Below are 12,814 nucleotides of genomic sequence, written 5' to 3'. Positions count from 1 at the left end.
ACTGAAGTAAGGCTCACCGGCCTGTAGTTCCCGGGATTATCCCTGCCACCCTTCTTAAACAGAGGAACAACATTGGCTATTCTCCAGTCCTCCGGGACATCCCCTGAAGACAGCGAGGATCCAAAGATTTCTGTCAAGGCCTCAGCAATTTCCTCTCCAGCCTCCTTCAGTATTCTGGGGTAGATCCCATCCGGCCCTGGGGACTTATCTACCTTAATATTTGTTAAGACACCCAACACCTCGTCTTTTTGGATCACAATGTGACCCAGGCTATCTACACCCCCTTCTCCAGACTCAACATCTATCAATTCCTTCTCTTTGGTGAATACTGATGCAAAGTATTCATTTAGTACCTCGCCCATTTCCTCTGGCTCCACACATAGATTCCCTTGCCTATCCTTCAGTGGGCCAACCCTTTCCCTGGCCACCCTCTTGCTTTTTATGTAAGTGTAAAAAGCCTTGGGATTTTCCTTAACCCTATTTGCCAATGACTTTTCATGACCCCTTCTAGCCCTCCTGACTCCCTGCTTAAGTTCCTTCCTACTTTCCTTATATGCCACACAGGCTTCGTCTGTTCCCAGCCTTTTAGCCCTGACAAATGCCTCTTTTTTCTTTTTGACGAGGCCTACAATATCACTCGTCATCCAAGGTTCCCGAAAATTGCCGTATTTATCTTTCTTTCTCACAGGAACATGCCTGTCCTGTATTCCTTTCAACTGACACTTGAAAGCCTCCCACATGTCAGATGTTGATTTGCCCTCAAACATCCGCCCCCAATCTATGTTCTTCAGTTCCCGCCTAATATTGTTATAATTAGCCTTCCCCCAATTTAGCACATTCATCCTCGGACCACTCTTATCCTTGTCCACCAGTACTTTAAAACTTACTGAATTGTTTCTACTACTGAAATCTTTCTACCAATCACTATAAATCCACGTTCCTATTCATTGACCTCTTTGCTAATGCTAATGAAATTGGCCCTTCCCATCCACTCTATCCAGGCCCCTCATTTTATATATCTCCATCAAATCTCTCTTTAATTATGTCCTAAACATCCCTATGGCTATAGATACATTCTATGGATTCTGGAACATTTCCTGCAGGTTAGAAGTTAACAAATCTAACTTTTTTTAAGAAAGGAGGGAGAGAGAAAAAGGGGTTCCATAGACCTGTTCTCCTGACATCAGTAGTCAAGGAAATGCTAGAATTTATTTTAACTGGACAGTTAGAAAATGATGGTAGGATGAACAGTCAGCATGGACTTATGAAAGAGAAATTCGGTTTGATAAACCTGGAGTTTTTTGAGGAGTAACTGGCAGAATAGATTAGGGGTACCAGTGAATTCAGTGTATTTGGATTTTTGAGGCATTTGTTAAGGTACCACATAAAGAGGCTGGTAAACAAAATTACTGTGCATTGGTGGTGGAAGGTGTGAATGTTTGTGGAAGGAGTGCCAATCAGGCGGGTTGCTTTGTCCTGGATGATGTTAAGCTTCTTAAGTGTTGTTGGAGCTGCACTCATCCAGGCAAGTGGAGAGTATTCCATTACACTCCTGACTTGTGCCTTGTAGGCAGCACGGTAGCATAGCACAATTGCTTCACAGCTCCAGGGTCCCAGGTTTGATTCCGGCTTGGGTCACTGTCTGTGCGGAGTCTGCACATCCTCCCCGTGTGTGCGTGGGTTTCTTCCGGGTGCTCCGGTTTCCTCCCACAGTCCAAAGATGTGCAGGTTAGGTGGATTGGCCATGATAAATTGCCCTTAATGTCCAAAATTGCCCTTAGTGTTGGGTGGGGTTACTGGGTTATGGGGATAGGGTGGAGGTGTTGACCTTGGGTAGTGTGCTCTTTCCAAGAGCCGGCACAGACTCGATGGGCCGAATGGCCTCCTGCACTGTAAATTCTATGATAGTCTATAATAGATGGTGGACAGGCTTTGGGGAGTCAGGAGATAAGTTGCTCGCCACAGGATTCTTGGCCTTTGACCTGCTCCACGAGCCACAATATTTACATGGCTAGTCCAGTTCAGTTTTTGGTCACTGGTAACATCCAATATCTTGAAATAGCAAGAGTGAAAATACTCTTTAAAAAGTGACATCTAGGAAATAAAATGTCACTATTTTGGACATTTGTTCAGAGCTGCAAAGCTGCAGAGATTTCTTTGAGAGTCACGTGGAGGCAGCAGAAGGCGAGGTCGATCTAAATGTTGTCAGTGGTTGCAAGTAGATCTACAGTAGATCTGCGAATGACTCAAGACAGAGAGTATACCATGACAGCAGTTCTCCTGGCAGGGATGGCTCCAAGCATTGTAATTTGATAATGTTAAAGTTTGACAGAATTAAAATCGGATGGTAAAGCTGTGAATAATCTGTTCTATCAGATTTTGGAAAAGTTGTCACTGCACTTCATTGAAAGTGGGGGGCACGGTAGCACAGTGGTTAGCACTTTAACCACGGTAGCACAGCGCTACGGTCCCAGGTTCGATTCCCGGCTTGGGTGGCTGTCTGTGTGGAGTCTGCACGTTCTCCCCGTGTCTGCGAGGATTACCTCCGGGTGCTCAGGTTTCCTCCCACAAGTTCCAAAAGATGTGCTGTTAGGTAATTTGGACATTCTGAATTCTCCCTCGGTGTACCTGAACAGGCGCCGGAGTGTGGCGACATGGGGATTTTCACAGTAACTTCATTGCAGTGTTAATGTAAGCCTACTTGTGACAAAAATTATTATTATGGAACTGAGCAGATAAGTGTGGGAAATAACAAGCTCAGGGTCTCACTCAGTGCTGTTAATTTGACTGCAGATGTTTTGTGTGGTTTCAACATCTGGTTCTAGATTTTCCATAGTTGTTTTCCTTTCCATATTAAATATGCAATCCATGACAGGAGAGGGAGATGTTGATGAATTCTTGCTTGAATTTACTTGGCTACCTGAATTGGTTACTGCATCTCTTCATCCATTTATTACAGCACCTTGCAGCAGTGGAAGAAAGGAAGATCAAGTCACTTGTCGCTCTTCTGGTGGAAACCCAAATGAAGAAACTGGAGATAAAACTTCGCCACTTTGAGGAATTAGAAACCATTATGGACCGAGAGAGAGAAGCGGTAAGGTCTTTATTTAAAATATATTTGCTTAACAAGAATTCGTAATATTGTGTGGTTCATCAGAGGAATACTTGATTTGGGCCAACTTGTTGAATCATCTTCTCTGTCTCTTTTCCAGATGCTGTTAACTGCAGCAACCTCACTTATATTGTCTTTGTGTGAGCAAAGGATCTCCTAACTTCTTTTCTTAACTTGATGGCTTTGCTTTTTTAATTTGCTCCTGGAATGTGGGCATCACTTGCTAGGCCAGCATTTGTTGCCCATCTGTAATTGCCCTGGATAAAGTCACAATAGTGAATTGACTAAATGAACTATTGCAATCCACAGATCCACTGGAGAGTTCCAGAATTTTGACTCTGTGACAATGAAGGAATGGGGATGTAATTCCACCAGAATTGTGTGCAACTAGGAGGGAAACTTCCAGGCAGTGCTGTTCGTATGCATCTGCTTATCTTGTCTTTCTAGGTGGGTAGAGATGATGGATTTGGAAGGTGCTGTCAATGGAGCCTGGTGATCGCTGCAATGTATCTTGTAAATCATGCATGCTGTTGTCACTGTGTACCGGTGGCGAACGGGGTGCTGATCAAGCAGGCTGCTTTGTCTTGGATGACGTTGAGCTTCTTGATTGTTGTTGGAGCTGGACTCTGAATTTCCAGCCTCCAGCTTTCTCTTGCAACCACAGTTTAAGTTTCAATCCTGTTTAAGTTTCTGGTCAATTGTGACCCCTATGCTATTGATTTGGGGGTGTTTGGCAGTGGTTCTGCTGTTGCATCTGAAGGGAGTTAGTTGGACTCTCTTGTTGGAGATTAATTGCCTAGCATTTGTGTTTCAAACTCTCTTTTTTGCCTATGGCTGTCTGCCAAATATTTTTTGAACTTTTGAAGGCTCAGACACCTATTCAACATTTTTGTCCTTTTCAACCAGCAAAATCTCTCTTTCCCCTCATCATTCCCCCCCAGTGTAACCCACACTGTTGCTGCTTCAGATCCTGGGGCACAGATGTGAGCATATCGCTCGCACAGTTGGTTTATCCATCCAGAAGCAGATGTGGCTGGGTTACATCAAACCTTACCCTCCTCTGCTAAAAACACCCATGTGACATTAGAATGTTCTTGGCATAAGATGTTTTGAAGGAGTCCGAACTCTGGGTGTCTCAAGAGTATATTTTTTTGATAAATCTATAGAATGCACAGCTTTTATAGACTCACTAACAGAAGCACAATCTTTATACTCACGAGTGGTGTAGCATTTCAAAGGAAAGCAATTAATACAACAGGCGTGTCAGTTTTGATGTAGGAATCTGGATTCCTCTGCCTTGCATTTCAGAATTTTCAGAAATAGAAGGCGTCGGCCAATTTTACCTTTGAATCGCCTTTGCTATTCAGTATGAACGTGGCTGAGTTTCCACCTCAACTCAATCTCTCAATGTCCCCAAATCTCTTAATTCCCTTCTACTTGTACATCTTTTGTTTCCCTATTGGATTGATGACTTGCCAGATCGTATCAGGAGTCAGTCATAGAGGTCTACACCATAGAAAAGATCCTTCGGCCCATCGTGTCTCTACTGGTCAAAAACAGCCACCTAACTATTCTAATCCTATTTTTCAGCACTTGGCCCATAGCCTTGTATGCCTTCACATAGCAAGTGTACACCTAAATACTGTATAGATATCTGCATCTAAGGAAGGATGTGCTGGCCTTGTAAGGGCCAGAGGAGGTTCACAAGAATGGTCCCTGGCATGAAGAGCTTGCCACATGAGCGGTTGAGGACTCTGGGTCTGTACTCGTTGGGAGTTTACAAGGATGAGGGGGGATCTTACTGAAATGTACAGGATACTGAGAGGCCTTGATAGAGTGGATGTGGAGAGGATGTTTCCACAAGTAGGAAAAACTAGAACCCGAGGACACTGAGATGAGGAGGAATTTCATCAGCCAGAGGGTGGTGAATCTGTGGAATTCATTGCCGCAGAAAGCTGTGGAGGCCAAATCTTTAAGACCGAGATAGATAGGGGCAGCACGATGGTGCAATGGTTAGCACTGTCGCCTCATGGTGCCGAGGTCCCAGGTTTGATCCTCGCTTTGGGTCACTGTCTGTGTGGAGTTTGCACATTCTCCCAGTGTTTGCGTGGGTTTCGCCCCCACAACCCAAAGATGTGCAGGCTCGGTGGATTGGCCACGCTAACTTGCCCCTTAATTGGAAAAAGTGAATTGGGTACTCTAAATTTATTTTTAAAAAGACCGAGATAGATGGGTTTTTGATTGATAAGGGGATCAGGGGTTAGGGGGAGGAGGCAAGAGAATGGGGATGAGAAATATAATCACTATGATTGAATGGCAGAGCAGACTCAATGGGCCGAATGACCTAATTCTGCTCCTGTGTCTGATGGTCTTTCTTCGGAGCTTCTCACTTGTCTTGTTATTTGCAGCTTGGTCACCTGGATATTGTGGAAGACCTATTCTAGGACTTGACATGCTGAGATACCTAACTGTCTCAGCTTTTATCTTGCACTGGAATTTTAAGCTAATGCTTTGCTTTTCGCCACTACAAACATTCTCCTCCAATCCCTTCTTTATTCCCTTTGCTTTTACTTCCTTAACAAGTTCAAGGAGCACTTAGATTTTTTTTTTGTCAGTAAGGGTAAGACCATTTGTTCAATCTAACCCTTTGGTTTGACCTCTTTATTTGCCCACATGGTGAACCTCTTCAAAACTCTTAAGTCTATCTTTTGCATCTGTGTCACATTGCGTGACCTGCCTTGGATGACCTGCTAACGCTTGAAAAGCTGAAGCTGCTATGTGTGACTCCTGCTGTAAACTTTGTCTTTGCCACTGATACAGTTTCTTTCCCTGGCAACTGTAAGACACAAAACATTGGAAACTTTGACACCCTACTCCATACTAGGCTCGGGTTGCATCCCTGAATCCTTTTCTTCAGAATGTGCCCTCTGCCGCCATGTTACCTACAACTGACCATGCATCAGCCCATCTGCTGCTCATCCATATCTTTTTCACTCCTAGACTTGACTCTTCCAAAGTTTTCTTGTCCAACTTCTCATTCCCCAGCCTTCATAAACTGCTACCCTGTACCTTAAGGTGTACCAAGTCCTATTTGCTGTTAGCCTTATGCTCGCTGACCTACATTGGCTCCTCAAACCTGAGCTTGTTGAATTTAAGATGCTCATCCTTGTGCTTGATTGTTTCTTCCCTATCCTGTGACCTCCAGCTCCAAATGTTTTTCATTAGACTGTGGTGTGTCTTTCCTCCATTTTCTTTACCTTGTCATTGGTGGCTATGTCTTCAGCTGCTGCCAATGCTGTACAGTTTTCCCTTAAAATCTCTCCATCACCACCTCCACCCCATTAAGAGCCAACTGAAAACTATCTCCTTGATTTTAAACTTGTGGCCACCCCTCCTAATATTGCTGCCTTATAATTGGTTTTCTGTTTTAGTGATTACACCAGTGAAACATTTTGGAATTTTTGTCTGTTGAAGGTGCTACAAAAATACAGGTTGTTCAAAGTGCATCACGCTTCACTAACATATTTGACCAAGAATGGCTGGAACCTGCATTGAAACCACTGAGTGTCATAGATGGTGCTCTGACCATTATATGGGTGCCATGTGGTGGCATTGGAAGCAGTTCAGAGGAGGTTCACCAGATTCAATTTGCAGATGTGTATAAATTATTCAAATAGGACATTAAAATGTGTTAATTGGACTCTACATGACCTGTTTAAACTTGAATCTTGTGGGATTCTGCAGAAGATATTGTTGCCTCCCGAGTCTATAATTCTTTCAGCTATCCTAGTGCCACAACCCAGTTAGTATTTCGACACATGAACATTTAAACAGCTGCGATAACAATATGCTGCTCTTGTTGCCATTCCAGTTTAGTCCGCTATAACGAATTATAGTTTGTCATTCAAAACGTCAGCTGTGTCTAGAAGGTATTTTGTGCTTAGTGGCACCATTTGTGAAGTGCTGTTCCTACAGCTCTGTCATTGATCAAAGTGGGAACATCAATTACACTATTGGTGTGATCATATTATAGATGCAACCAGGGTAACGTTTTCCTTTTGAATCTGAACAGGAAGTGAATGGTAACTGGTTGAGTATAATGGGAGAGAGAGAGAAAAGACACAAAAGCTTTATATGTGGAATCATAATGGAAAAAGAACATCGGGAGCTGTAGCCCATAATATTTTTCATTGTTCAGCAATGTAATGTTAGTCTTATTTAAAAAAAATATCATTTTGGATCACAAATCAGAAAGTTATTTGGGCCTCATTGGTTTTTTGAATATATCCTATCTGTGCTCAAAGTGATGCACTGCCTTTTGAAGAACTATGTGTTACTAAATGCTGTTTAAATTTAGGATAAAGGATTCAGAAAACCGTGCAAGTGTGTTAATTGAATAGTGTGCTGCCTATAAAGAGACTGCTGAATAATTAATTCAGCCTACTGTTCTTTATTATTAACTAGGCGCACAGGGAACAAGTGATGACTGCTTGTGTTACAACATTTATTTAAATACAGGCACTTGAAGTGAAAAAATTTTTATTCAGAGTTCATAGCTGACTTAACTGATGTGGTGCATGCGACTATATTGCAATTTGTAATATTGTCACTTTGTGGAGTTTTATTCTTTCTGTAAATAGGCTACTTAACATTGACAATGCATGCCTAAACTTGTTTCTGACATTTACTATATTAGCTTAAATAGAGTGCAAAAATAGTCGTAAAATGTTATGTTGATATGTTGGTCAGTCGTGAGGGCAAAATGTTTATGTTGCTCTTCCTATGAAAACCAATTTCACTATTCCACATGTCCAGCATGGTTTTGTGAGGGACTGAAATCCACCACTTGGGTTAGGATGCGTCAATGCCTAACATCGGTAGTGGGGGAAATGCTTGAATCCATTATCATGGACTTTATAGCGGAACATTTAGAAAGCAGTGGCAGGATCAGTCAGAGTCAGCATGGATTTATGAAGGGAAAATCATGCTTGACAAATCTGTTGCAATTCTTTGAAGATGTAACCAGTACAGTTGGCAAGGGGAGCCTGTCGATGTGATATATTTGGACTTTCAGAAGGCATCTGACTAAGTCCCGCATAAGAGATTATTGTGCAAGATTAAAGCGCATGGGATTGGGGGAAATGTACTGAGGTGGATAGAAAACTGGTTGGCAGAGAGAAAATGAAGAGTAGGGATTAATGGGTCATTTTCAAATTGGCAGGCAGTAACTAGTGGGGTACTACAGGGATTGGTGCTGCGACCACAGCTATTCATTTAAAAAAAAATTAAAAAAATTTTAATTCTCCTTTTTCACATTTTCTCCCACATTTACATCCATCAACAATAAACAATAATCAGCAAGATATGTCAGTCCCCATAATAACAACGATCCCATCTACCCACCAACCTCCAAACCTCAACCCGCATGTTTACATAAACAAATGACAAAAAGGAATCCGGGATTACCCGTAGTCACCCTTAATCTTACACAGCCCCCCCCACCCCAGGTCTCCAGCTCCTCCCGTCCACTGCCTCTTGTAAAACTCCTCCTCCCAACCTCGGTTCCTTCCCCCCAACTTTCCACCCCGGCTAGACCACTCGGACCCTGTTCTGCCAGGCTCCGATGGCCGCAGCCCCTCCCCCACCTCACTCCCGTTCACTGGCCGGCTTAAACCGGCCAGCGTGGAGGCCCACGCCGGGTCCCTTTCCCCCTTGCCCGCCCCTAGGAAAGCCCAGAGATCCCCTTTTAGCACACAAACCCCGCATATCCATCTATACCCCAAAGAGCCCTCATTTCGAGTGAAGGTCCCATCACTTCCCTTGTCTAAATATATACCACATTGGCTCCTTTAGCCTCTACACCCGCGTGCAGTGAAACAAAAAAGAAGAAAATACAGTCATGAGGTTACATCGGCACATGGCCATTCCTCAATTTGTCAGTTCTGCCACAGTCCTTCTGCTTTCGCAAACTCCTCCGCTGCTTCCGCCGTTCCAAAATAAAAGTCCCTGAGCTTATAAGTCACCCTCAGCTTCGCTGGATAAACAATGCCACACTGCACCTTGCTAATGTACAGTGCCCTCTTCACCCGGTTGAAGGCAGCCCGCCTCCTTGCCAGCTCCACCGTAAAGTCCTGGTATACACGTATACCAGCTCCAGCCCACTGCACCACTCGCTTCTGCTTGGCCCAGCTCAGGACCTTCTCCTTCACACTGTACCTATGGAAGCACAGAGTCACTGCCCTTGGCGGCTCATTCGCCTTTGGTACAGGCCTCCACGACCGATGAGCCCGATCCAGTTCATATCGGGAGGGATCCTCCCCCTCCCCCAATAGTTTTGCCAACATCGCGGCAAAATACTCAGTCGGCTTCGGTCCTTCAACTCCTTCGGGCAGCCCCACAATCCTCAAATTCTGTCGCCTGGATCTGTTTTCCAGGTCTTCCATTTTTCCTTGCAGATCCTTGTTCGTATCCATCACCGTCCGCATCTCTTTCCCCATCGAGGCAAGTTGATCACCGTGCTGCAATAACGTCTCCTCCACTTCCTTCAGCGCCTCCCCTTGCTCTCGCACCTCCGCCACTGCGCTCGCCACCTCCATCCTCACCGGGGAAACCGCCTCCTCTACCAGCACACTCTCAACCTCCCTCATCTCCTTCCTCACCGTCTCCATGCATTTCGCAATCTGCGGCAACTGCTTTTCAAATTCCGCAGCCATCACCTTAGTTATTTCTTCAGCCGTAAGCAGTGCGGCCTTCCCTGGTGCTCCAGCCTCCATTTTCCTTGGTGACCCCGCGGTGACCTTTCCACTCCCCGACGGACCTTCAGCTGTTTTTTTTCCGGCCGTTTTCTTGCTCACCCTCGACATTTTTCTTTGTTCTTTTTTTCCCTCCTGTGTCTTCACTGTGCCTCCTCTGTGCCTTCTCCCTGCTTCTGCCGCCTCCGTGGACCCTGGGACCGGGCTTAAAGCCCCGAAAATGCCGTTGCCGAACGGGAGCCCTCCATTGTGCGGCCGCCTCCCGCCCGCCGTCCGGGACCACAGCTATTCATGATATATATTAATGATTTGGATGAGGGAACAAATGTAACATCTCAAAGTTTGCAGATGATACCAAATTAGGTGGGAGGGTGAACTGTGACGAGGATGCAGAGATCCTACAGCATGATCTGGACAGGTTGGGCGAGTAGGCAAATCAATGGCAGATGCAGTATAATTTGGATAAGTGCGAGGTTATTCACTTTGTAAGCAAAAACAGAAAGGCAGATTACTGCCCGTTCTTTCACACAATGGGGCCTTTTAGCTATTTGACGTCTCTGTCCTTACAATCTTAAGCAAGTCTCAAGCAACTTGCAAAATGTTCCCAGCTATTCGGCTTTCCTCACTCTCATGGTTAATATGATTTAGTTAATTACTCTTAATGAGTTCTCAATTATACCTTTTACCTATATCATCAATAGCTAACTAGAAAGCCAATTTCTATCAGTTACACTCTGTCCCTGCTTGCAGATCATTTATAGAAATTGCAAACAATTCATCATTTGGATAAATTGTAAACAATTCCATAATTTACATAAATTGTAAATTATTCTTCATTTATATAAATTGTAAACAATTTCTCTGACTCTGGTCTCTCGTGCACATGCCAGTGCCCCAGTTTATTCTTGAGAACCACCATTGGTGCCTCCAGCTAGCTGGACCCAGTGACATAGAATTGTTTAAATTCCACTCTCTCGTGTGCTCTTGCTCTCGCCCACTCTCCCTTTAAGAGATCCCTGAAAGCGGACCTCATTGACCAAGAGTTTGGTTATCTCCTTTTAATGTTATCTCCTTTGACTGAGATTTTTCTCCTTGCATCTCCTGAAGAATCTTGGGGCTTTTTACCCTTTATATCGTATGGTAAATAAATGCAGCTTGTTCTTTTGTTGTATCCTTAACGAGGGAATATAACTTGTGAATTTGATCCAAGCAGCAAAAATGATTTTCATGTCATTAAGTAAAAGAAAACTATTTCTTGTGATAACGAGAAGAAACCAGAATCACTGATTGGAAAAAGAACCAGAGATGATATGAGGCAACTCTTGGTGCTACACTGGAGCTATTGCGATCTCGACTGCAGTGCTTAAAAAGGTGCTGGAAGCAGATTGAATTACAGCTTTCAAAGAGGAATGAATGAAAACTTTGAAGGGAAAAAACTGTGGGGACCAACTGAATAGCTCCACCAAAGATCTGGCACAGCCACATAATGCCGACAATGAAAGTGGTGGTAACGGAGACACTGGTCTCCCTTTAAGCAGCGCTGGAAAAGACTGAGCGGCATCTGGAGACACAGGAAGTGATGATCAGAAAGCTGGAGAAGGCTGCGACTGGCCTGAGCGACCAGATCGCCTCACTGGAGACATGGGCAAGATTGGTGTCGACGGAAGGGATGCTAAGGGGGAATTCGAGGACCAAGAGTATCGGTTGCACTGGCAAAACCTTCGCATTATGGACCTACTGGAGGGCAAGAACCCTATGGAATACATGGCACCGATGCTGGGCAAACTTGGGAGGGGAAAGCTTCCCCAAGCCCCCAGAAGTGAACAGAGCCCACAGATCACTCTGGCTGGGGGAGTTGGGGGGGGGGGGGGGTTTGTTTTCTTTTTTATATTGTCTGGTTGTTTTGGTTTCTCTTTTATATGGTGAAAATGATGATTAAAAAATACGGCGAATAAAAAATATATATTTTTTAAATCTCCCTGGACGCAGGAAAGGCCTTTGACAGAGATGAGTGGAAGTACCTCATACTGGACCGTTTTGAGTTCGGACCATAATTCATCTGGGTGAAACTACTGTACAGAGCTCCCATGGCGAGCGTATGGACAAACACCACCAGCACTAAATATATCTGGCTGCACAGAGGCATGAGACCAGGTTGCCGCAATTCACGCTGCTGTTTACTTTGGCAATCGAACCACTGCCGATCTCTCTCAGAACGGCTAAGGGGTGGAGAGGTATCGAGAAGGTGGAAAGAGAGCATAGTGTCACTACACAGATGGCTTGCATCTCAAACCCACAGACAGCATGGAAGGGATAATGAAACTCCTAAAGGAGTTTGGATGGAACCTTCTCTGATTACATGGTTAACCTGAGCCAGTGCGAGATCTTCCCTGTGAAACCCACAGAGGGGAAGGGACAGAGCTGGCGGGACTGCTCAAACCAAATTCCATGACCAGGGATCCAAATATCCCACAACTGGACATGGATCCACAAATGGAACTGACTAATCTGGTGGAGGAAGTCAAAAGGGACCTGCAGAGATGGGGCCCACTGCCAGTGACCTCGCAGGGAGAATACAGACATCAAAATGAACGTATTGCCCAGGTTCCTCTTCCTGTATAGATCCCTCCCTCACGATCTTTTGGTCACGGGCAGCACGGTAGCATAGTGGTTAGCGCAATTGCTTCACAGCTCCAGGATCCCAGGTTCGACTCCCGGCTGGGTCACTGTCTGTGCGGAGTCTGCACGTTCTCCCCGTGTGTGCGTGGGTTTCCTCCGGGTGCTCCGGTTTCCTCCCACAGTCCAAAGATGTGCAGGTTAGGTGGATTGGCCATGCTAAATTGCCCTTAGTGTCCAAAATTGCCCTTAGTGTTGGTTGAGTGGGCTTACTGGGTTATGGGGATAGGGTGGTGTGGGCTTGGGTAGGGTGCTCTTTCCAAGAGCCGGTGCA

General features: G+C 44.8%; 1 protein-coding gene across 3 annotated transcripts in view; it reads left to right on the top strand.

Moving 5' to 3' along the window:
- smarcc1a (SWI/SNF related BAF chromatin remodeling complex subunit C1a) overlaps nucleotides 1–12,814 on the top strand; it is a 288,801-nt gene that overhangs the window by 214,417 nt on the left and 61,570 nt on the right. For all 3 annotated transcript variants that reach the window (XM_072468117.1, XM_072468118.1, XM_072468116.1), the window contains exon 25: nucleotides 2,960–3,094. In XM_072468117.1, coding sequence (XP_072324218.1) covers nucleotides 2,960–3,094 — 135 coding nt within the window. The remainder of the gene's footprint in view (nucleotides 1–2,959; nucleotides 3,095–12,814) is intronic.

This window comes from Scyliorhinus torazame, chromosome 11 (genome assembly GCF_047496885.1).
Source record: "Scyliorhinus torazame isolate Kashiwa2021f chromosome 11, sScyTor2.1, whole genome shotgun sequence".
NCBI classification, from domain to species: Eukaryota; Metazoa; Chordata; class Chondrichthyes; order Carcharhiniformes; family Scyliorhinidae; genus Scyliorhinus; species Scyliorhinus torazame.
This window is presented reverse-complemented; position numbering and strand designations above follow the sequence as displayed.